This window comes from Leguminivora glycinivorella, chromosome 1, assembly GCF_023078275.1.
Source record: "Leguminivora glycinivorella isolate SPB_JAAS2020 chromosome 1, LegGlyc_1.1, whole genome shotgun sequence".
Lineage (NCBI taxonomy): Eukaryota > Metazoa > Arthropoda > Insecta > Lepidoptera > Tortricidae > Leguminivora > Leguminivora glycinivorella.
Window position 1 is genome coordinate 24,663,174 of NC_062971.1, and position 25,514 is coordinate 24,688,687.

The 25,514-nt window shown below is 38.4% G+C and overlaps 1 protein-coding gene across 3 annotated transcripts; it reads left to right on the forward strand.

Annotated features, from left to right (window-relative positions):
- The first annotated feature begins 3,762 nt into the window (after positions 1–3,762).
- On the forward strand, positions 3,763–25,321 carry LOC125240344 (non-lysosomal glucosylceramidase). Of its 3 annotated transcripts, none has more exons than XM_048148278.1 (17): positions 3,763–4,105; positions 4,199–4,287; positions 4,403–4,583; positions 4,909–5,071; positions 8,246–8,375; positions 14,395–14,700; positions 14,896–15,019; positions 15,510–15,635; positions 17,191–17,301; positions 17,543–17,657; positions 17,777–17,906; positions 19,298–19,439; positions 20,142–20,327; positions 21,249–21,464; positions 22,189–22,404; positions 22,870–23,096; positions 23,541–25,321. In XM_048148278.1, the coding sequence occupies exons 1-17, from the start codon at positions 3,954–3,956 to the stop codon at positions 23,774–23,776; spliced, it is 2,850 nt and encodes a 949-aa protein (XP_048004235.1). In that variant the 5' UTR covers positions 3,763–3,953; the 3' UTR covers positions 23,777–25,321. The 3 variants fall into 3 exon arrangements, with proteins under 3 accessions (XP_048004235.1, XP_048004282.1, XP_048004329.1); XM_048148325.1 differs by having other exon boundaries at positions 20,145–20,327; XM_048148372.1 differs by lacking the exon at positions 20,142–20,327.
- Positions 25,322–25,514: the final 193 nt, after the last annotated feature.

A 25,514-nucleotide genomic window follows, 5' to 3' on the forward strand; every position in this document is an offset into this window, starting at 1 on the left:
TATTGCTGCAAGTTTTGAGACGCAACTATAGGTAAGAGTGAGTGGCAAATATCTGCATCTCTTTCTAGCATATACTTCTGTCTCAAAACTTGCAGCAGCGCCGCAGAGATGGGCAAATCGTAATCGATTCCGGATTACACGATTACTTGATTTTACTTTGTAATCCACTACTGGGTGTCAGATTACTTGTAATGTAATCAAGTGAAACGGTAAATTACCATTACATATAAAGGAATCACTAATCATCTATACAATAATTACTATTTTTGCTATTACCAATAATTCGGATTCATAGTCGATTCAAAATAACTGAAATTATTGACTTGATTACTTTCAGATTACAAATATGTAGTACCTCAGATTGCTGACTGTCACTTTGACACAAAAGTCATCATGGGTGTCGTAAAATAGGTTTTAGGGGGTGCTGATTCCAAAATTAATGACCAATTTGGAATCTGACATTGCTGACTGTCACTTTGACACAAAAGTCGTCATGGGTGTCGTAAAATAGGTTTTAGGGGGTGCTGATTCCAAAATGAATGACCAATGTGGAATCTGACATTGCTGACTGTCACTTTGACACAAAAGTCGTCATGGGTGTCGTAAAATAGGTTTTAGGGGGTGCTGATTCCAAAATTAATAACCAATTTGGAATCTGACATTGCTGACTGTCACTTTGACACAAAAGTCGTCACGGGTGTCGTAAAATGGGTTTTAGAGGGTGCTGATTCCAAAATTAATGAACAATGTGGAATCTGACATTGCTGACTGTCACTTTGACACAAAAGTCGTTATGGGTGTCGTAAAATAGGTTTTAGGGGGTGCTGATTCCAAAATTAATGACCAATTTGGAATCTGACATTGCTGACTGTCACTTTGACACAAAAGTCGTCATGGGTATCGTAAAATAGGTTTTAGGGGGTGCTGATTCCAAAATGAATGACCAATGTGGAATCTGACATTGCTGACTGTCACTCTGACACAAAAGTCGTCATGGGTGTCGTAAAATAGGTTTTAGGGAGTGCTGATTCCAAAATTAATGAACAATGTGGAATCTGACATTGCTGACTGTCACTTTGACACAAAAGTCGTCATGGGTGTCGTAAAATAGGTTTTAGGGGGTGCTGATTACAAAATTAATGACCAATGTGGAATCTGACATTGCTGACTGTCACTTTGACACAAAAGTCGTCATGGGTGTCGTAAAATAGGTTTTAGGGAGTGCTGATTCCAAAATTAATGAACAATGTGGAATCTGACATTGCTGACTGTCACTTTGACACAAAAGTCGTCATGGGTGTCGTAAAATAGGTTTTAGGGGGTGCTGATTCCAAAATTAATAACCATTTTGGAATCAGACGACCGGTCTGGCTCAGTCGGTAGTGACCCTGCCTGCTAAGCCGCGGTCCTGGGTTCGAATCTCGGTAAGGGTATTTATCTGTGTGATGAACACAGATATTTGTTCCTGAGTCATGGATGTTTTCTATGTATATAAGTATGTATTTATCTATTTAATAAGTATGTATGTATATAGTCGCTTAGCACCCATAGTACAAGCCACGCTTAGTTTGGGGCTAAGTTGATCTGTGTAAGGTGTCCCCAATAAAAAAAAATAAAAAAAAAATCTGACATTGCTGACTGTCACTTTGACACAAAAGTCGTCACGGGTGTCGTAAAATGGGTTTTAGAGGGTGCTGATTCCAAAATTAATGACCAATGTGGAATCTGACATTGCTGACTGTCACTTTGACACAAAAGTCGGTATGGTTGTAGCGTGTGGCCTGAGTAAAGCACCACAGCTGCGACAGATGGCGCGCCCGTGTTTATTATTTTTGAGTGTTTGTAATTTAAAAACATGAAAGATTGCATTAAAATAAGCATCTTTTATAGAATGAAGTTGTTTGAAAAACCTACTTATTTAGGAGTTAGAGCAGTACGAAGTTGCGAATTTTCCCATAGTATTTACTAAGGCGCCAGAGATTTTTTTTACCAATATAACCTATGTAACCTATGTAATAAGGATGTTTTGTTATATAAACTTTTTCTTCTCCATTAATATTTACTGAGATATTAGGGTTCTAAGATTAGTAAATGGCACTAGCACTAGCACTTTAATAAAGTTAACGCGTGTCTCGCAAACGGTCTAGGATACAAAATGACGACTTTTATATAGGTATAACTGGTATAAGTTAGGTTCGTTAGGTATCTTCAAACGGCCGAAGGCTCCTATTCTGTGCAGTTTCTGTAATAAGCGGGGCTCCGTCGATATCGCTTTCTGTCTCTGGCGCCTTAGTAATGCTACGGGAAAATTTTGCAACTTTGCACCACTCTAACTCCTAAATTAGTAGGTTTTAAAAAAACTTTAATTTATAAAAGATGCTTATTTTAATGCATTCTTTCTAATAAGAACAAAACACTATGCTAGAAAGAGTGCAGAGGAAATTCTGTAGGCACATTTACAAACGACTGTACGGATATTACCCATATATGTATCCATCTCTATTCGTAACAGGAATGGTTGGTCTTCAAACTCTAGAAACCAGACGGAAACTGCTGCATATTATGCATTACCGCCAACTGTTTCACCATAGAGTAGATGACGCATCCGTGCTTGAGAGAATGGGGCTGCAAGTGCCAAGAGCGAATGTGGTGGTTGGCATGCCGGGCGCGGTGCCGGCGCGGCGGCGGCGGCGCCTGTTCGCGGCGGCCGGCGCACCGCTCGAGCCCGAGCTGCTCTTAACCGCATCATGTTGGAGACAGACGATATTGACATATTTGCTGATAGTGTTGGTGTGTTTTACAGAAAACTCTTAAGGTTCATAGACTCTACACTCCTTAGGTGATTAATGTAATAACCATAGTTTAACTTTTAAGTGTGTTTGCTTTTATTTATGTCAATTTAACATGTACATAATTATATTACTACATAAGTGCTTTGGTGAAATACTGTTAACTTTTGTGTATTTTTAATAAATAAATAAATAAATAAAAAAACGTGAAAAAAGTCCCAGAATCGGGCCCCTTTTGCTATACTCTGACCGCCCCTGTCTATACTACTGTAATGTTTGACGTTATCACGTTAAACTACCGTCCGTAAACCGACTTTACAGACAACCAATTTTTTCATATTTTTTAAACATATGGTTCAAAAGTTAGAGGGGGGGGGACGCACTTTTTTTTCCTTTAGGAGCGATTATTTCCGAAAATATTAATATTATCAAAAAACGATCTTAGTAAACTCTTATTCATTTTTAAATACCTATCCAACAATATATCACACGTTGGGGTTGGAATGAAAAAAAATATCAGCCCCCACTTTACATGTAGGGGGGGTACCCTAATAAAACAATTTTTTCCATTTTTTATTTTTGCACTTTGTTGGCGTGATTGATATACATATTGATACCAAATTTCAGCTTTCTAGTGCTAACGGTTACTGAGATTATCCGCGGACGGACGGACGGACGGACGGACAGACAGACATGGCGAAACTATAAGGGTTCCTAGTTGACTACGGAACCCTAAAAAGGCGGTAAATTAAAAAAATATGTATTTAAGCCAAGGGGATGATTATACCTTCAATCAGGAATTTATTTTGTAAGTCGAGAAAGTACTTTCTTTTAGCTTTGCATCTCTTTTGGCTTTCTGTACAATATTGGTACAATATATCACGAACACATTTGAAAGCTGCGTACATTGTTTGGTAGTTTTTGAACTGACACGTCACTTCAGTGACAGATCAAGCACCGAGCAAGACTGCGCCGAGTCGTGTCAGCCAAAACAGCGAAGCTACCAAGGGAATTTGAATCTCTTAGTTTTTTTTAGTTATCTCGTGTATTACTGATAAGGCAGACGCGTCTTCTTAAATAGCGAATACACACAAAATCTGCCTAAGCTTTTATTGTTCTGAATTGATATACATCTAGACAAACGTCCAGTGATCCTTTTCTAAAATGGAAATGGATACAATCGGTGATCAAGAAAAGGACCAAGTGCCTAAATACGGCCTGAAATTGGCTTTAAATCACGAATATCCTTTGCAAAGCAAACAAATTATTATACCAAGTGCTAAGCAAATGTTTGAAATGATGCCTCTAACGACTAGGTGAGAGAAATGTATTATTGTTTTTAAAGTTAAACTCAATTATTCAATTTATTTATTGTACTATTTCCGTTTCCCATATTGGTTATGTTGTAGGTATTTAAAGTATTATGTTGGCAAAAAACTAAGCAAGAAGAAACCCATTATGGATTATATTCACATGATATCTGCTCAAAGAATGTATGGTAAGTCTTTGATAATAACTAAGTTTTATTTTCTCTGCTGTGCAGTAAGTATATTTTTATTTTTGTATGAAGCCACATTTGATTTTTATTTTTAATAATTTTTATTTTTTATCAGGTTGCCCAATAGGAGGTATTGGCGGTGGTACTATTGGCAGAGGCTACAAGGGAGAGTTTTGTCGCTTCCAGCTCTACCCTGGCATTTATAACCATATCACTGTGCCTGAATGTCAATTTATAGTCAATATAAGGAATGCTAACAATGAAACAATATTCCAGTCAGTTTTGTCTACTTACAAGTAAGTAAAACTTTTAGAATTAATTTTAATGTGTATCATTGAAGATGTCAATTTTATCTGCTTAGTCTAAAATTGAATAATAATATGAAATTAAATACTGGTAAATCTCAATTGAAGCAATTAATACTGTTTATATAGTTTTATAAGCTCCTGCTTGTATGCAGTTATTGTATTTTCCCAAATTTTTGAAGTTAAATAATAAAGTTAAATAAGTTAATTTAATTTTTTAACCACGTCTTTGCCTTTGGCTAGTCTGTGGTCAAGAGTAAGCCCATTTATAATAAAAAAAAAAAAAAAAGTTAACTTACATTTCAAAACTCCATAGTAAACCAAAGAAAGCCCCATCATCATGGGAATGGAATCTAAATGGAGCAGAATGCCAATACACAGCCCTCTACCCCCGAGCATGGACTACCTATGACCTGAGCAAGTATGGGGTCAAACTGGTGTGTCGACAAATATCTCCAGTGATCCCCCACAATTATAAAGTAAGTTTACTTTTATATCATTGATTGTTTTATGTCCATCAAGTATCTCAAACATGAAGTTTCAGACATACTAAATCTATACATAATTGGAGACCATTTCATTTATTGTAGACATCCTCTATTTGATTAGAAATTAAGTCCATTGAAATATGCTCAACTCATTCAAAAATTTCCTTACCTATTGGAGACATCATCATTAGATGAGTTCCTGGCACAAAAAGAAATTCATGTGTTTCAGTTGAATACAGAGAAAAGTGAATTACATAATTTAAATACTGACAGACGACAGATAAAAATGACAAAAATTACAAAAATGGTATAATAAGTATAATATATAATAACATAATATTCAACTCTTCCACACATTTTTTTAAAACTAGATAACAAAATTGAATCAACAAGAAAGAAGCAATGTATCAAATTGTGTCACATTGCTCCAATCACCTTAATTGGTTCTGTGTTCTTACTCAATGTAAGTGCCCCACATACTAATTACTTTGGCCCCTCGCAATATGTCTATGAGACAGACATGTTTTAACTATGACTCATTCAAAGATATACATGGCTACAATATTTTTCTATCAATGTAAGGAAAAATCAAATTATTTTATTAAATATTTTGTGATTTGTTTTTTTTTAATAGTAACACTACTATATATAAATTATAAACTGAAATAGATACCATACACTAAAGAAAATCGATCAAGCCCAGCGGTGGCGAACCCGGTAATCGAACCCGGGTCTCCAGCTATCGCGGCTGACGTGTTCGACCGCTACACCACCCCGACCGCCCCGACCGCCGGCGGTCGGGGTGGCTTCGCCACCAGTGCACTTGATGGCTTTTTCTTTAGTGTATTGTATCTATTTCAGTTTATAGTTCTTAACTATGTTTAGACATTTCTTTTAAACTTGAATATCGTTTGAAAGATCCTATACAAATAATGATTACTATCACATTCATTGACATGTCACTAGTTTCCTTAGTAACGCTGGACATGTACATACCTACCTATAAAATCAGATAATATTTTTTACTGTAGTTTTTGAAGGCCCCAACGTTGCCACATAGTTTACAGCAATCAGGCAGATCGCCACTTGTTTCGATCTTCTAAGTAAATATTTGCCAAGGACATTTTGTGAACAAAGCTCCTTCTGTTTAAGTAATTAACCAATACTGTAGGTAACACTGAGGTAGCTGTACTGCAGTTAACGCGTCTGTATGTTCTTGTAAATCGAGGCAATTAGACTATAAGCGCTGATTCGAAACGTAATGCTAATTAATCAGTTTTACGTAATTTTTTCTGAACCGAATGTTGACGCACATTCAGCTATATATTTTTTTGTTGTTCGTATTTTCGATGCATAGGGACATAAAACCATTATTTGAGAATTTAGAGTATGTTTTTCCATTCTTTGCGATTGTAAATTTTACAGTAGGAGATGGTGCTTTTTGCCCACACTAGTGCACAAAGTGGTTCATTTCTGGTCAGGTCGAAACTTCAGAGGGCCATCTGTCCTGAAAAAGTCGTACGATACACGTGTGCAACCATATTTATACTTGTTTGTAACATCAGGAAATAAGTTACATTCATCAGTATCCAATATCATTGGCGAAACGAAAGCCCATACGGAATTCGCTGTTATGGCCACTTTGAATGGGAGGCGATTGGTCTGTCAAAAGAGCGTGCTTGGGACGACCGACTATAGTGACCATCTGGTGGGTCGACCCAGGAATCGCTGGGCAGGACAGTGTAGCGTCAGATCTGCTTCAGCTCCACGTCAGTAACAGGCAGCAAGCTGCGCAGGATCGGGAAAGGTGGCATGTTCTCCTTTCGGAGGCCAAGTTTCAGTTTGGATCATTAAGCAAAATTACTTTTTTTTTATATTCTTACATAAACAGAACAAGATCTTAGTATATACTATGAGCATACTATGAGCCTATTGAGTCTGCCTATGCCGCACCGTAGAAATATAATTATCCCGGTAAGGGCATTTATTTGTGTGAAGGGCACAAATATTTGTTCCTGAGTCATGGATGTTTTCTATGTATATGTGTTTTGTGGTTAAAGAATTTTATTAATCTCAAAAGAAATTTACATTTTACTTAATGAGATACATGCATCAAATTAATATACATATTTATAAATTGCTAGTTTGCACCCGTGGGCGACAATTCTATTTACAAATTTTCTAAGTATGTATTTATCTATTTAAGTAAGTATATCGTCGACTAGCACCCATAGTACAAGCTTTGCTTAGTTTGGGGCTAGGTTGATCCGTGTAAGGTGTCCCCCAATATTTATTTATTTTCATCACACCCGCACTTTAAATGCACGCAGGCGGAGCATGAGTTATAGAAAAATCGTTCTCCCAAGGGAATAATGAAATTTCTTGTACCGTACTTAACTTTTTTACATCTATTTACATATTTTTTACATTGCGAGTGTGATGAAAAACATTGTGTGTAACTCGGGGAGTTTGAATATTACTAACTCGAGTCTTTAAATCGCTCCGGCAAGTCATCGCGATTTAACTTACTCTCGTTAGTAATATTCAACTTCCTCCCCTTGTTGCACAATGTACTATTATTTACTTTCACTGTAAAATCTTTAAACGAATAAGTCATTAATCAATAGCATGTATTGGATAAATATGGTTATATCAAGCTGACCTGTAGGTGGCCATAAAGGACTCATTATTAACAGGCTACTTTCCTTCTAATAAAAAAATTTCTTTTTAAGAATTACAAGAACTGTCAAAGCTAATTTGAATGTTGTTTGGAGAGCAATATTTTACCTACCTACCTACCTGTTGTCGTAGCGCCGAAGTCCCTTGTGGTGACGGATTAATCATTTCCTTTTCGACAGTGGGGATATGAGTTGTGCCAGAATTTAGAATTCGTGAATTTATGTATTATTATGTACGTATAAAGATGGATGGAAGATCCTTCAATTCAATTTGGATTCCTTTTTTTTACAGAAAATTTCGTCAGATACGGTTTTCTTCGATCATCCTTAAATACCCTTAAGGGGCTCACAGAAGCCACACAGACAGTTCGTTGGTATACCTACCTTTTGCATATGGGTCCCTTCTGGTGTTAAAATAACTGTAAAAAAATAATTTGGGCCCTCACGATACGGTACCTAAATAATAAATAACATTTTCGAATTACAGGACAGTAGCCTGCCGTGTGCTGTGTTCGTGTTCACCGCGACCAACGTGAGCGATGAACAGCGACATGTCAGCATCACTCAAACCTGGACCGAAATACCGCTCAAGGCGAATAAGAAGAAAAAGCATTTAGGTCAGTAGTCACACGATGAAAATAGTACATTACGATACGAGTGCGGAAAAGAGAAAATTCGAAACGTGTGGGATGTTTTAAATCGACACGAGTTACGAATTCCCTCTTCGCACGTGTATCGTACTATGTTTTTTAGTAAATATGGCCCTTAGAACATTCGACCTGAGAAAAAATGGACTACTTTGCGAAGTAGTGCGGGGTAAAAACACAACATGTACTGAAAACGTTCATTACTTACTTTTATGTTAAGACTATAGTTCTTATAGTATTGAAACGATGAAGCCGCATACTAAGGCGTAGAGTTTGTAAAGTTAATAGGGCGTCTATAATTAGAAGCTGGAGTCTTTTGTAGATGTAGAGACATCTACAAAAGACCTTGGCAACATTTAATATATTTAAAAATGTTTTGATGGAATGTTTCTAATAAATCAGTCTTGTCAATGCAGGTGTCAAATTTACTTATCTTCAAATGTACGGATATAGATACGATATTATTGTCAACACCTGATAATTGTGATAATGTTATATAACAGTAGATAATTACCTAATTAGTGATACTTGCCACGTCATATTGGAATTTATGCCTCGTGGTGTCTGGTGAATTGTATTAGGTTTATAAAGTATGTAAAATTCAACTAGCTTAGCTTAGATTAGCTTAACTAGATTAGCTTTACCATGGGGTCTCATCCGGAACATCGTATAATTAATGTCAAACCAAAATCATAGATGGCGCAACGTGCCACGATTAGCCATTATGACCTATTTATTCAATAAATTTAAAGGTCTCAAAGGTATTATTTTAGTCTCATGCATTAAGAATATCATTAATTTAATACACAAATCCACAAAAACACGAATTCAATGCAATATTTTTCAAAATTCGAATCTAAAATTTATTACACGACTGAATACAACATCAGCAAACTCGCATTGAACGTTATTGAGTCGTCTAAGTATTATTACCTCTCGTCACTAGATGGAGTGACTGTGCATAACGTACGTGATATAATTGGAATAGCCACTTGAGTGCGGGCTAGTCATACGCTCAAAAAACCAGTGTAAGGGCGCTCTCCGGAACCATGATCTTCTTACGCGTCTGGACGGCACATTTTAGACTGGTTACTTAGCCGTATTCAACTCGTGTGCACTCCGTAACCACATGGTATCGTTAATGAAACTTATGAATGAATGGCGTTGTTGGTAAAACGAAAAGCAATATGTGAAGCCTGGCGTCCACTAAGCGATTCGTCACTAATGCACGCACTTTCATAACAAATTCAGAAGGCGAATTAACTCTTAGGAGGATACAATACCGAAGCACGAATTCAAATTTCAGATTTTTAGGTCTTTATCGCCGTCGCGCTGACGGGGGTGGAACCCACAGAGAGGCCCTGTGTGCGTGCGCCACGCGTCCGCCGCCGGCGCAAGTAGCTACTCGCGATCGAGCGCTCTCTATATTTCTCTAGTTTCGGACTTCTGATGCGAAAGTGGCTTTCTGCGGGCAGCCGAGCGGCACCGCCCCCGACTGCGCGATGGAAATAAACACAAAAATCACAAATTTGAATTCGTGCTTGCCTACCTTATCGTGTTAGTTCTTCATTATTAATAAATCATTTTAATTGTTGAATGTTGATTAGAACTGTTATCTGGGACATTTTTATTTTTGTCACAGTTGTACGTCCACCCGACTTTTTTGAATTTGGAAATTTTTATGTGGTTTCCACTCAGAATCGCGAGCTCCTTCACTCCTAATAGGAGAAAAAAAGTCTCCCAAGTTTTTTCCCATTCCGTTACCATTTTTTCATACATTTTGTATGGCAGTAACGGAATGGAAGGTTTGAAAAATGTATAGATATCTTAAGACATTTTTTTTACTTCCTATCAGGCAGGATCGAAAGACCTTGAGATTCTGAGTATGAATCGCGTAAAAAACACCCATGTTACAAAAAAAGAAGGGTGAACAACTTTAAAAAAAATGGCTCATCTGGCCGGCAGCCATAAGGCCATAACAGATAATAGTAATTATGTGTTGAAATGAAATGAAAATGAAATATTAATTTTTCAAGTAGGCATAATATTACAATGAACATGTGAACGTCAAGTTTAAGTAAATAACTAATTTCGGTGTTTTTCTCAATTTCATGAGTAAAAATTACTCTAGACAATGAAATAAAACTATGGAAACGTTAATTAATCCGTTTCCATAATTTTATTTCATGAGTAACTATCGCGGTAACCGAAGACAATATTACTCTAGAAAATGTTTTGTCAAATACCTAGCTACATTACCTTTTATTTTTTATATTAAGTACATGTATTTGTTTACTTAATAATATACATTTCCATATCTATAAATTGAAATAGATATCATACACAAAAGGAAAAACGACACCGACGACGGTTTTTTTCCCACATTTCTAATTAACTACGCGCCTGCTTTCGAGTGCTTTAAATTTTAATAAACCAACGCATTCTTTGATTGGGGGCTCGGGCCTCTCAAGGTCAGTGCAAATGTGATGCGTAGAATAGGTACTTGTATAGGTAGGTAGGGGCGCGGGGCGCGGGGCCGCGACTAAATCTTGTTCATTCACATCCGCTTGCATGTGTCGCGGATAGAGCGAGTACGTAAGCGGCGAGCACACATACTAACCGCGCGGAGGCCGTTTGCCACCCTGATGTATACCTCTATGTACCTAAATGAATTTATTAGTGTCCCTAGAGAGACCCTTACGAATAACATTCAAGTTAGTGTCAAGTGATTGACTGCACATGTCAAAACAAAAAACATTCGGAATTGGTCACACATGTGTTCAGTAATTATCTGTGGTAAAGGCGGTCACACACATGTTCAGTAATTATCTTTATTTTTTTAATAACTCGATAACCGTAAGAGTTAAGTTTCTTAGAGACATTAAATTCATTTGATCTTCCCTTAAAGTTAACGGAATTCAATAAAAACAGTGTGTATAACAAAAAACAATTTTAATATGCTGCATTAATATGCTGTAAGCGCATGCTGTTCTTATAAAAAACCGGCCAAGAGCGTGTCGGGCCACGCTCAGTGTAGGGTTCCGTAGTTTTCCGTATTTTTCTCAAAAACTACTGAACCTATCAAAATCAAAATAATTTTCCCAGAAAGTCTTTATAAAGTTCTACTTTTGTGATTTTTTTCATATTTTTTAAACATATGATATGGTTCAAAAGTTAGAGGGGGGGGGACGCACTTGTTTTTCCTTTAGGAGCGATTATTTCCGAAAATATTAATATTATCAAAAAACGATCTTAGTGAACCCTTATTCATTTTTAAATACCTATCCAACAATATATCACATTGGTTGGAATAAAAAAAATATCAGCCCCCACTTTACATGTAGGGTGGGGGGGGGGGGGGGGGTACCCTAATAAAACATTTTTTCCATTTTTCATTTTTGCACTTTGTTGGCGTGATTGATACATATTGGTACCAAATTTCAGCTTTCTAGTGCTAACGGTTACTGAGATTATCCGCGGACGGACGGACGGACGGACGGACAGACAGACATGGCGAAACTATAAGTGTTCCTAGTTGACTACGGAACCCTAAAAATGGCAAAGTCACTATAAGCGTGCCGTTCAGATTTGAGGAGTTTAGGTTCTGGCCATCATCAGCAGTTCCACTGCACCAAATGTCACTGTTCTGGTCGAAAGTGCATGCTGTTCTTATTAAAATACCAAAGTCACTATAAGCGTGCCGTTCAGATTTGAGGAGTTTGGTTCTGACCATCATCAGCAATTCCACTGCACCAAATGTCACTGTTCTGGACGAAAGTGCATGCTGTTCTTATAAAAATACCAAAGTCACTATAAGCGTGCCGTTCAGATTTGAAGAGTTCCGTTCTGGCCATCATCAGCAGTTCCACTGCACCAAATGTCACTTTACCGTACCTAAATGCATGCTGTTCCTTTAAAAACACAAAAATTAGCATATGTATGCCTTTCAGATTCGAGGAGTTCCCTCGATTTCTCCAGGATCCCATCTTCAGAACTTGGTTCTGAGAAAAATGGGACCAATCTGTATGCATATACATTCAATCAAAAAAAATTTTTCAAAATCGGTCCAGAAGCGACGGAGATATCGAGGAACAAACATTAAAAAAAAAAAAACATACAGACGACTTGATAACCGTCCTTCTTGAGAGATGAGGCGACGGTTAAAAATAATACCAATAATAATAGGTGCGTGCTATATTTCGACGACACCATATGCCGACAGAAATGTAGTCTAGCTCTGTCGCGCAAGTACGCAAGAGCTATAATTAGAGGTAGATAGATACAACGAAACAAATATTATCGTGAGCACGTGTGCATTCGACTACGCACACTGATGAGCGGACCCAGCGCGTACGTACATTGTGCACCACCTGCACGCACACATACAAACCGCGCGGCATACAATCCACTGGTAGGCTATGTCTACAACGCCATCTAGTAATGTCTGACTTTAAATGTGCACATGACGTTGTATGTTTAGTGCGTGAAAGCTAAAACAGATGTCGCAAGGTGTTGCAGTTTGATGACTATTTCGACGTAGGATACTGATAAGAGTTTTGTTGGCCACGCGTGGCTACTGGCGCCATCTAGCTCTTTGAGTGTGGATTAAATTTAGTACACAGGTCTAGAATACTTAGGACGGCGCCCATTTTTAGTATGGGGTTAGGTATCTGTACTAGTATTATTTGATCTGTGGCTTTACTTATTATAAAAACTTGAAGTAGGTATCGTTAGCGGACGTTTCCGCTCATTATCAATGGAGCTTGATTTACCTTAATATTTGGGTAATCGATCGTCCCTTGTACTGTACTCTTAAGACGAGACGGTAGGGGTCAATTCTCAATACAAACGCTCTCGACTATTTCCTCCCTGGTTTTTGAAGATAGAGCAATGATTTTTTCAACACAGATTGTTATTATTTTTATCTGTGTCGGACCGTTTTGATTTTTTTGATATTCTGCTTTAGTAGATAATTACCTAATTGGTGATACTTGCCACGTCATATTGGAATTTATGCCTCTTGGTGTCTGGTGAATTGTATTAGGTTTATAAAGTATGTAAAATTCAACTAGCTTAGCTTAGATACCTAGCTTTACTTATTATAAAAACTTGAAGTAGGTATCGTTAGCGGACGTTTCCGCTCATTATCAATGGAGCTTGATTTACCTTAATATTTGGGTAATCGATCGTCCCTTGTACTGTACTCTTAAGACGATACGGTAGGGGTCAATTCTCAATACAAACGCTCTCGACTATTTCCTCCCTGGTTTTTGAAGATAGAGCAATGATTTTTTCAACACAGATTGTTATTATTTTTATCTGTGTCGGACCGTTTTGATTTTTTTGATATTCTGCTTTAGTAGATAATTACCTAATTGGTGATACTTGCCACGTCATATTGGAATTTATGCCTCTTGGTGTCTGGTGAATTGTATTAGGTTTATAAAGTATGTAAAATTCAACTAGCTTAGCTTAGATACCTAGCTTTACTTATTATAAAAACTTGAAGTAGGTATCGTTAGCGGACGTTTCCGCTCATTATCAATGGAGCTTGATTTACCTTAATATTTGGGTAATCGATCGTCCCTTGTACTGTACTCTTAAGACGATACGGTAGGGGTCAATTCTCAATACAAACGCTCTCGACTATTTCCTCCCTGGTTTTTGAAGATAGAGCAATGATTTTTTCAACACAGATTGTTATTATTTTTATCTGTGTCGGACCGTTTTGATTTTTTTGATATTCTGCTTTATAAAGACTCTAGGGCCAATCAAAAATGTCCAAAAACGGCCTTTTTCATTGTGGCGCAAAAATTGCTCCACAAATACTCAAATACTCAACGGTCCGACATAGATTATTTCATTGTTATTCAGATTCTCAAATTTCGTTCCGATCGATTAAGTTTTAAAGGAGGAAAGAGTCGAGAGCGGAACCTCAATTTTAAACTCTTAAGCTCCCAATTGTTCACATTATCTTTTAAATCGACAGGGAAATTAGAATTGGAGAGGTATTCAGAAGAGCACACATGTGGCGTATCATTAGAGCAAAAGGTCGGCGAACAGTCGTGCACCTTCACTGTAGCAAAGAAAAAAGACGAAAAGGAGACTATTCACGAGGGCTATTGTCTATGGAACGCAGCTAAAACGTCGAGCTACTTGTGGGAGTGCCTTAAGAAGCATGGCAAGCTCGGGCCGGACCCGAGTCTCACGCCGCCGCCGCCAAAGGTCCCGGATAAGTCGGAAGGAAAAGTGGAAGAAAAGGAAAAGAAGGAGAAGCCGAAAAAGATTCATAAATGTGAGTACCTACTGGCCTATTTTATATTTTTTAATAAAATAAACTCGTGCTTATGAGTTTTTGTAAAAGACGTGTTATTGAGGGAGTTGGTGGACAGACTGACATATGAGAATGTTATATCAAACTGCGCGAGTCGTTTTGTACATATTTGCTTGTATTTAATCAAAATGATAAATTTGTTTTTTTTTTTTTCAGGTGATTCCATAGGACTATCGAGCGTCATATCCCTGGATCCAGGAGGAACGGGAACGACGGAGTTTTGTCTCGCCTGGGACATGCCTATTATTAAATATAAGAAAGACAAAAAAATTCATAGGAGGTAATACTATAATACGTCAAAATTAGCATCGCTTTGTTTATTATAGAACGCGCAGAATGTACTGGAGTTCTTTGTATTATTCTTGGCGCCTTAAATGAGTCGGAAGTGACTGGCCCTCCTTGCAAAATGCATTAAAAGCAATTACCTATACCTACAGTTCATTTCATGAAAGCTGGCACTAAAGCTATAAAGTCGTAACTGTCAAGAACTGCCATTACATTGGGTCATTTGTCACACACATAGTCATTTTCATTCACTCATTTGTTCCATTCGTGCCAGCTCTTGTGAACTAACTTTTATTCATTCTTCTTCTTGAGCTATGTAAGGCTTCGTAGCGCCTATATGTCACTGCAACCATTCCTAATCTATTGTGATCTGACTGTACTCATAGTTTGTTCAACTTTTACAAAACCTTAACATATCCTGTTTTTTATTTTCCCTTCAAAATTTTGACTGTACGTTAAAAAAATTTAACAATGTTGTTCCACAGATATTACACAAAATACTTCGGCAGCGACGGCATAGCCGGTGCGAGCATTGCCGCCTACGCGCTTAAGAATTATAAGAACTGGGAGAAGCAACTCGCAGAGTGGCAGGACCCCATACTAACTAATAGGTAAATTATTGGACTTTTACTACAGGCTCCTGTGTGGTGACGGGTTCAAATTTCACCGCCCCCTTTCTTCCCGTGGGTGTCGTAGAAGTCGTCTGTGGATATGGGTTAAATTGTGACGCAGGCGAGAGGCTGGCAACCTGTCACTGCTATGTCACAATTATTGTTTCTTTCAACCCCTTTTTTTGCCAAGAGTGGCACTGAAACTTGAGTAGTTTCATGTGCTCTGCCAGTGGCGGTACAGCCATATAAGCCCAAAAGCCGGGCTTGCCCTAACATTTTTAAAATCGCGCGCTAATATTAGATATTATTAAGTTCTCCATAAGTGAAGCTCACGGCCGACCGACCATACGGTACAGACCACAGCATGTTGCCATGTTTTGCCGTGGCGCTAGTGCAGCGCGGAAGAGCACGTTCACTACGTTCAGCTACCACGATTTAAGCCGGGCTTTTGGTATGAAGTGAGGAACAAGATTGAGCGCGCGTTTGATTGACAACTTCAAGTGTATTATTATTTAGTCGAAAGTTTTATTTGCGTTAAGTGAATGTGCTCTTCTTCGTTTTCTTGTTATTAAGTGTTTAATTCGTTTAAAAATCCAATTGACAATGGATGAATTTGTTCCTTGTGACGGTGACAAATGCGTGGTACACATATTACTCGACGAAGGCAAGGTAAAGTAGTTAAATTTTGCCCAAAAACGAGACATTATTTCCGCGCGAAAACCAACGCCCGGCTTGTGTATTTCTCAGAAAAGTGCGGCACGTAATAGAACATTTTGTAGGGCTGTGAGTTCGAAAATTGAAGATTAAGTAGTTAGATATTGCCAAAACGTACCTTTCGGCTTGCCTCACTTTGAAACCCTAGGCACGCCACTGTGCTCTGCCTACCCCTTTACGGGATACAGGCGTGATTGTATGTATGTATGTTACTACAGGTAACATGGGGTAATATAGCCGTCCGTAGTGGTTCACTATACGGATTTTTCATCTTACTCTCAAGAAAAATTCTCCAATCATACCCGATGTTACTTATTACTTTCTACTATTTCGGCGTTAACTAAGTTCTATTAACAGACAAAATGAGTAAGATAGTTTACCAGTTTCATGATGATCACGATCGAAGCGATCAAATGATACGTATTTAGGACGTTTAAGTCTAACTTTAAACCTTTTTCTATATCCGATATCAGACTTCGTAATCAAGTAACCAATCGTTCACACTCCATAGCGTCTCGTAATGCTGATACTAAATATGAAGAGCGAAGGAGAGATAACTTACGACACGCAGCACGGGAAGCATGGTCGCGCGATAGACGATAAAATAACAGGCCGTCCCTATCGCACTATTTGTAAGTGCGATAGATATTTTATCGTCTATCGCGCGACCATGCTTCTCGTGCTGGACACGCTACGGTGCATAAACGATTTGCCTTTTGGCTAAACGTCCTAATCTCCCATTTTGAAAATGTCCTAAAATAGTGCATGTTCCAGTACTTCTAGTACATGTAAGTAATAATTGATGTGATGACATAGTCTTAGGCGTATTATATGTTTTCAGCAATATACCAGACTGGTTAAAAGGTGCCTTAATGAACGAGCTTTACTATATCGCTGACGGCGGAACCATTTGGTTTGATGTGACTGAGGAATTCCCCGAAGGCGATCCTAGGTGAGATTAAAACTTTATCTCGTCCTAATAAAGATAACATTCGCTCAAATTAAAAAATAAAACTTGATATGTAAGTTTTGTGACTTCTAAAAAATTATCTTTTCTTTCTTGTATTAGTATGTTTGTTTTGAATGTGTTATAGTACTCGTATGTCAATATCGCACAATCGCAGACTAGTACGGTTTACATTTTTATTTATCAACACATGGCAACTATGTATTACATTTTTATTTTGTTCCAGACATGACTTCGGTCTTTTTGGTTATTTAGAAGGGCACGAGTATAGAATGTATAATACGTATGACGTACACTTCTATGCGTCGTTCGCCTTAGCACAGCTGTGGCCTAATTTACAAGTAAGCCATTGTGTCTGTCTTAATTCAATATTTATATTTAAATCAAATAAGAAAAAAACAATCGCATGTGATAACATCAAAATGTATTTTTAGTTATAATTATATTGTTGTAATTGCAGGTAGTATTACAATACATGTATCGAGATACCATAGCGCTCGAAACGGAAAAGTGTAGGACGTCGCTATACGACGGTAAAACCGTTAAGTTCAAAATAAAGGATTCTATACCGCACGATTTGGGAGATCCTGGTAAGATTGCTACTATTGCTACTTGTATACTTTTTCGCTTTGAATCTTGGTACCATCTTCAGTCTGGGTTGGCTTAAAATGTTTACCTAAATTATAAATACGTAGGTATATGTAGAAGAATGTCAGATCTTATTATATAGTTATCTATTACAAATGCCATTGACTGACAAGCACTCATACTGCGAAAAATTCATCAGCATTTTGATCATCCCATTATACGGTTTCTATTCTAAGCAAATGGAGATTCATTGAACGATCTCTCAGTGTACGGAACAGTCAGCAGAACTATTGTCCCGGATCTGTAAGTTCACATTTTTGACACATTTGTTTTGAAGTATGTTGCGATGTGGCTAAGACGTATCGTTTCCCAAATCTAACGATTAATTTCGAATTGGTTGAATCGATTAGGCCCTATGTACAAGGAGGCGCTTAAACAAATATATGATTTATGTCAACTTACTGAAATTTCATTTGAATAGAAATGACAGACTCTGCCACATCACTAGTTTAAAAATAAAAATGAATGATAAATTACATAATAAAATGTATCAGGGTTTCCACAAGGCTCGATACTCGGCCCGTTACTTTTTTTGGTTTACATAAATAACATACACGAGATCGGACTAAAAGGTGACCCAACACTATATGCTGACGATACCAGCCTCTTCTATTTCGGTAATTCAATCCAGGATCTTATTTGTGAAGCTCAAACAGACTTAAATATACTAAACAAATGGTTCCATAGCAACCTTTTAACTATAAATGTTACGAAAACGAATTACATCATTTTCGCACCAAAAAATAAAAAACTTCATTTTGTAGATTCCTTAAAAATAAATAATCAGCCTATCAATAGAGTAGAACAAGAAAAGTACCTCGGTCTTATATTAGACAAACAACTAACATGGCAACCGCATATTAGCAAAATTAAAACTAAAATAAATTCCCTCACAGGCGCATTGCGAGGTATAACCCGTTGTCTCCCGATGCGAGTTCGTTATACCATTTACAACACATTTGTAAAACCACATTTAGACTACCTCATTGAAATATGGAATTATTTAGGTAAATCCTGCGTGATAAATTCATATCGTAAAATACTCATATCGTAAAATACAGTAACAAAGATCCGCAAAAATGTAACATGTGTTAGATTATGTTTAAAGTAAACGAAATATTGTTTTTAAGTACTTGATTTTTTTAAATATTATTACAGGATTTTATTTAAAATTTCATGATGTTGCGCGGGTTTACGTTTTGTGGGCGCTGTCATCTGTCAAAAAGAGGTTCTTACATCTCTAGGACAATAGCTTAGCACTACTGCATTGCCGAATTCTATTTGAGGGTAGATAATGTTTGTTTTCTAACACCTAAATACTTATTACGTTTAGCGGACATACCATTCTCGAACATCAACGCGTACAACATCCACGATGTGAGCGAGTGGCGAGACCTCAACATCAAGTTTGTTCTGCAAGTGGCCCGCGACCACCGGCTGCTGCGGGCTTATAGCGCACCATTCAACACCGACAGGTAGGTACATTCATCATCTGTCATAATTCATCAGTTAAAATTGTCAGTTTATCTAAATCGCTGAATAAATTAAGGGCTATTCTAATTAACGAGTACAGGTCAAATTTCAACAACTGGCACGAATGAGTGAATGATGTCTGTGTGTGACAGATTTACCAAGAACATGCTTTGACAATTTTATTACTACTGTACCTATATCGATAGAAGTGTCATTTCAAACTTTGTTCATTGCATTCGTGCCAGCTTTCATGAAACCTGGCCTGCATGACCTTTAGCTTTTACAGCTCTTACTTATTTCTCAATTTTGAAAAATAAAGCGCGCGGAGGGCGAGCACTCCAGCTTGCTATATCTTAATGGGTTAGCACCAAAGCGTCTGTTACCGAATTTAATAATTTCCATAGACTTATGCATGTAGCAGGAAGTCGATGTGTCTGTTAACTGTGGCACAGTATAATAAAGAGTACTATCGTACAGTATGATCATTCCCTCTCCCCGCTGAAAGTGCCGATCACCCCCTCTCGGTTACCGCCTGTCAAACACGCGAACGGTTGACCTGTCATATTTCACTCATACAAGCACAGTACGCGTTCACCTACACGAGATTAGACTGTGCTAGGAACGCGCCTCTTTCATATATTTGATCGGCAGTGTCCGAGGTGTGACTGTGGTCGAATGGCGCCCTAAGATGCTCGTGATATGAGCAGGTACCGGTCGATGGCGTACATCGACGACGTGCGGCAGGGCACGGAGGACGACCTGTACGCGCGCGCCACCGGCCAGGCGGACGGCACGGCGCCGGCGCCGGCCGCCGGCCACGCGCCCGCGCCCGCGCCCGCGCCCGGCCACGCGCCCGCCAGGCCCAGGGACATCCTCGACCTGCTCTACAGGTGTGCTGGTGCAGGTGGCCGGTGCTAAGTGGAATGGATAGGGTTCGCACTTCGTCGCTCTATAGAGACAGTTTCGTGTGGCATGCTAAGGATTTGATCTTGCTTATATCAGGTTGTTCCGACTTAAATAATATTAATACTAAATGAATTCTGTACCTATTTATTATACTATCAAATTAAATATAATTATTTTAATTTCGGTAGTGTCGATTGTGTTATTTTGTAAATTAGCCTTTTATAAACAGACCATTATAGATACTAACTAAAATATATATAAAAAGCGACCAAGCGCGAAGAATAATCTTTATAAATATCCATTTTTAAGTCTCGCAGCCCTGACAGGTAATTTGCTTGTACATATGTACAAAATATTGCTCACTACATATGTAGTTAGCAATATTTTCCTATCGTAGGTAATTTTGAGATGTTTTCCTATTGGTCACTTTGTAAGTAGCTAACTACTATATAGCCATCTACTTTTTCAATTGATTTACAATAAATAAGGCGACGAAGTACGAACTAAATTCTTAAAATATTAGTTTGCTGGCGGTAAAATATTAGTCATAAAATTTTGGTTACTTTTTGCAATCAGCTACGTATTTTTTGCTCAAAGTATTTTATTTTTTTAATGAGCGTAAAGTTCGATTTTCAGTTTTAATTATTTAGTTTACTTGTATTGATCATATCCATCGCACTTAGCTTACGGCATACCTACACCTATTATTATTATTGCTTATTTATCTTCCAAGAAAATGTTTATTTTAGTGTTGCTTACGTAACGATTCGTGTTTCATTTATTTCAATCGCTATTCATTTGCCAATTCAATTCATTTCTTGAAAAAAAATCCCATCAATCCATAACACTGGCCATCTGCTACCAGCCAGTATCCTGCTAGTTGGAAAGCGTAAACCTCTGTGCAGGACCGTGGAGGAGCCAGAAGAGTTAGAAGAGGCGGAGGCCGCGGAGCTCGGAGCGGCGGTGTGGGACGCGCGCACCTACGTCACGGACATGTACCCGGCGTGTGCTGCGTTGGTCCGGAGGGCTGCGGAGGCGTGGGACGCGGACGGAGACGGACTCATTGAGAACGGAGGATTCCCTGACCAGACTTATGACGCGTGGGTCATGTCTGGACCTAGGTACGTGCGAGTGGGTAATAGGTGTCAGATGCGCACATGCTTTGGCTTGTGCAGCACTGGTCCTGAAGGCTGCTGAGGCGTGAGATGCGGATGTGGACGGACTCATTGAGGAGGGCGGATTCTCTTATCGGACTTATGACGCTTGGGCCATGTCTGGATCTGGACCTAGGTACGTACAAGGTGGAGGTAGTTGTGAGACGCGCACATAGGTACATCACGGACATGTACCCGGCGTGTGCTGCAATGGTCTGGAGGGCTGCGGAGGCGTGCCGCGTGGGACGCGGACTCGGACGGCCTCATTGAGAACGGAGCATTCCCTGATCAGACTTATGACGCGTGGGTTATGTCTGACCCTAGGTGCGATTATTTTATAACAATAGGTTAATAGACAGAGTTTGAATTCTTAGGTTAGGTACAGTCACCGGCATAAACTGATGATTTCTGTACCTTGTCGCTTTTAATTGTTTGACAATTTCGTATGACATTTCAAACAGGACGTTAACGTGACAAGGTATAGTAATCATCACATATTTATGCCGGTGACTGTATGACAACTAATGTACTAAAATAGCGTAATCCATTTAATGAAATATTTAGTTATTACCTAACGTTAGTCTTCTAAGGAAATGCAAACATATCTCGATTATTGTCAACTAGCGACCCGCCCCGGTTTAGTTCGGGAAGTGATCATGATCTTATTGACAAACACCACGTTGTCTTGCAGCGCCTACTGCGGGGGAATGTGGCTAGCGGCAGTGGCCAGCGTGCTCAGCATGGCGCGGACGCTTTCTCTTGAAGAGGACGTCGTGGAGTTCTCGAAGCTTCTAGAGCGAGCCAAGAATGCCTACGAGGAGAAGCTGTGGAACGGCTCCTACTACCGGTTCGATACCAAACCGGCCAACGAACGCGTCGTCATGGCCGATCAGCTTGCAGGACATTGGTAATTATGTCAACTTTCACGGCCCTTTTTTTAATTTATTTTACCTTCCGTCTGTTTTTAACTTTGTTTTTAGTGACTTCTCGACCTTGCTTCAACGGAAGTATTGCGAAATGATTCTCCACTTATTATAGTCTTCACTTTGAAAAGTGTGACACCAGGTTTTGGGTCTCATGGTCTGGTAGTTCATGTTTCTTGGCTAGCTCTGTGAGCTTATGAACCCAAAGTCTCTGAAATTAAAGATAAACCATGGACTAAACTGTCTCAATGATCTGAAAATTTACCTACCAGAGTTACACACAACAATTCATAAAATTAACGGGATTTGTTGAGAAGAACATCAAGATATTTTTATCCAAACTCAAACTAACACTTTCACTCTGTCATCACTCCCGACTTAACGATTATTGTAGTTTGAATTTCAACATATCTACTAGATACATTAGCAGCAATCGATTTCTTTTTTAGGTTCCTCCGTGCCTCAGGCTCCACCGATGCAGTATTCCCCGAAGCGCACGTCCGCAAGGCTCTCTCCTCGATATACGAGAACAACGTGCTCAAGTTCGTGGACGGCAAGATGGGCGCCGTCAACGGGTTCTCGCTCGACCGCGGCCGCGCCGACGCCACCGCGCTGCAGAGCGGCGAAGTGTGGATCGGTGTGGTGTCCGGGCTAGCTGCTACGATGATCTACGAAGGTACTGCTATAATAGGCGACCGTTTACTTAAGAGAAATATCCCAGTAGACTTCTGTTCCGCGTCAGGGTCAGACAATCGTGGCCGGCAAGATGGCCGCCGTCAACGGGTTCTTGCTCGACCGCGGCCGCGCCGACGCCACCACGCTGCAGAGCGGCGATGTGTGGATCGGTGTGGTGTCCGGTCTAGCTGATACTATGATCTACGAAGGTAATGCTATATAACTAGTGATTCATGGAGATGGGGGCCGTCAACGGGTTCTCGCTCGACCGCGGCCGCAACGATGCCACCTCGCTGCAGAGCGGCGAAGTTTGGATCAGTGACGTGTCCGGTCTCGCTGCTACTATGATCTACGAAGTCACTAACTATTATCATGTTGACTTTAGTATGTTTGTACGTAACAACTTATTACACTATTTCTATAATCTGTTTCATTTATGTCTCAGGTATGCATGAAGAGGCGTTCAAAACCGCTGGCGGTCTCTACAACACCCTGTCTCAAATGGGGCTCTCGTTCGAAACACCTGAGGCTCTCTACGAGAACGGCAACCATCGCTCCATCGCCTACATGCGGCCCCTCGCCATATGGGGTATGTACCAAGCCATTATAACTAGGCCCCCGGTCCATACTCCCATGGCCAACGGACAAGTTGCCAAAGAGAACCATGTTAACGGATTATAGTCAAAAATGCGCTGCCGAAAGGTTGTGTTGGTTCGCAAATGTATGAAGTACGTATGGAAGCAGGGATTGTTTAGCTGACGTTTTGGATATCGGAGTTGATTATCACAGCAAAGGAATAAAGAACAAAAGATGGAATTACTGACCCCCTTATTCATAAACGTTCACTAAAGTTATCAAGCCGATAAAGTTCGTTTGTCCCTTTCCAACGTATTGCTGTGATAGAATGGGACAAACGAAATTTTTCGGCTTTATAACTTTAGTGAACGTTTATGAATAAGGGGGTGAGTGATTAATTGATTATACAGTGAAAGTCAATTGAACGTCTGATAAGAAAAAGTAAAGAAGTGAAATAATATTTGACGGGATATTTTTGGAGCATTAATTAATTCGTTAGTCTTTTGCTGTTTTACTCGCTCTGTAGTGTATTTATCATATTGTTATATGTTTGTATGCGCAAATTGTTGAAATTGTTATAGACGAGCTTGTATGATGACTTCTAAATTCATCTTGAAAATGTATGAACGAAAATTTGTTTCGTTTCTTGTGCAATACATTATTTATTTGGTTCTGGTTCTCGTAAAGCGGCACTTTGGTGACGACAGACTTATTGAACTTTAAATTAAAAATAAATTGTCACGAATTACAGACGAAATACTTGAATTAACTTCTTTTTGTTTTAAAATTATACGTGACGTATTTTTTCCATATTTATGTCTACCTAAACAAATCAGTATAAAACTTATTGTTTCTAGAAACTTTAGATGTACGAGTAGCTAAAATAGTCGACTGTATGTATACTAATCAAGAGCATTTTCTAAAATTCAGTTAAATGTTTAATAGTACACAGAGTGTTTACACATTTACATTATATTTTTTGTGAATCATATTTTCCAACTGGTTTATTTAACGATACTCGTAATATTGTGATGTTTGAATTCAAACCAAACAACACGTAAATGTTGAGATGTTTTAGAGATATGTTTTGTATTTATTTTTATTTATTTCGACAAACGTTGTCTATTCATGGAATGCTTCCTTTTAACTAAACACCTGGTCATTTAATTATGATGGGCATTTAAAATAATTCAATGTGATATTATATAATGATATTAATTATGCTAATGGTGAACCAACTTTTTGAAAAAGTGTTTTTATAATATTATGATTATTTATTAAATGCATTTATTTAAACTTAATTACTTACCAATAGTTACATTTTAAACCAATGAAATTGCAACGAGAGTATTCTTCTTATTTTATATTCATTCTAATAATTTATTAAACAAATTGTTAGTTATAACTTTATGCATTATTTATAAAACGTGACTAATGTACTTAAGTAGGAAATTATGGACGTATTCTTAAAATTTGTATGACAATTATTGATGAATTTTGTACGTAAAACTATATCCGAATGTTGGTCTTTATATGGGGGTGGGGACTTAAATGAAATACCGTTTATCTTATTTTTACTTTATATTTCAAAAGATTATATCTTAGGTAAAAATAAATGCGAATTGGGTCACATTAATACAAAATTACGTATAAAAAAAACCTTCGTTTTTGTTGAGATTCCCATTTTCTACGCATTTGTAGCAACAACAGTTTATTGTAAGTAAATGAAATTAATTCCAGAATATTTGTATTTCTTACTTCTATTGATGTCATCCGTTGTATTTTTTACTTCTTTTGATGCTACAAATGCAATTTGTACAGACATTGTACAAAAGTTACACTA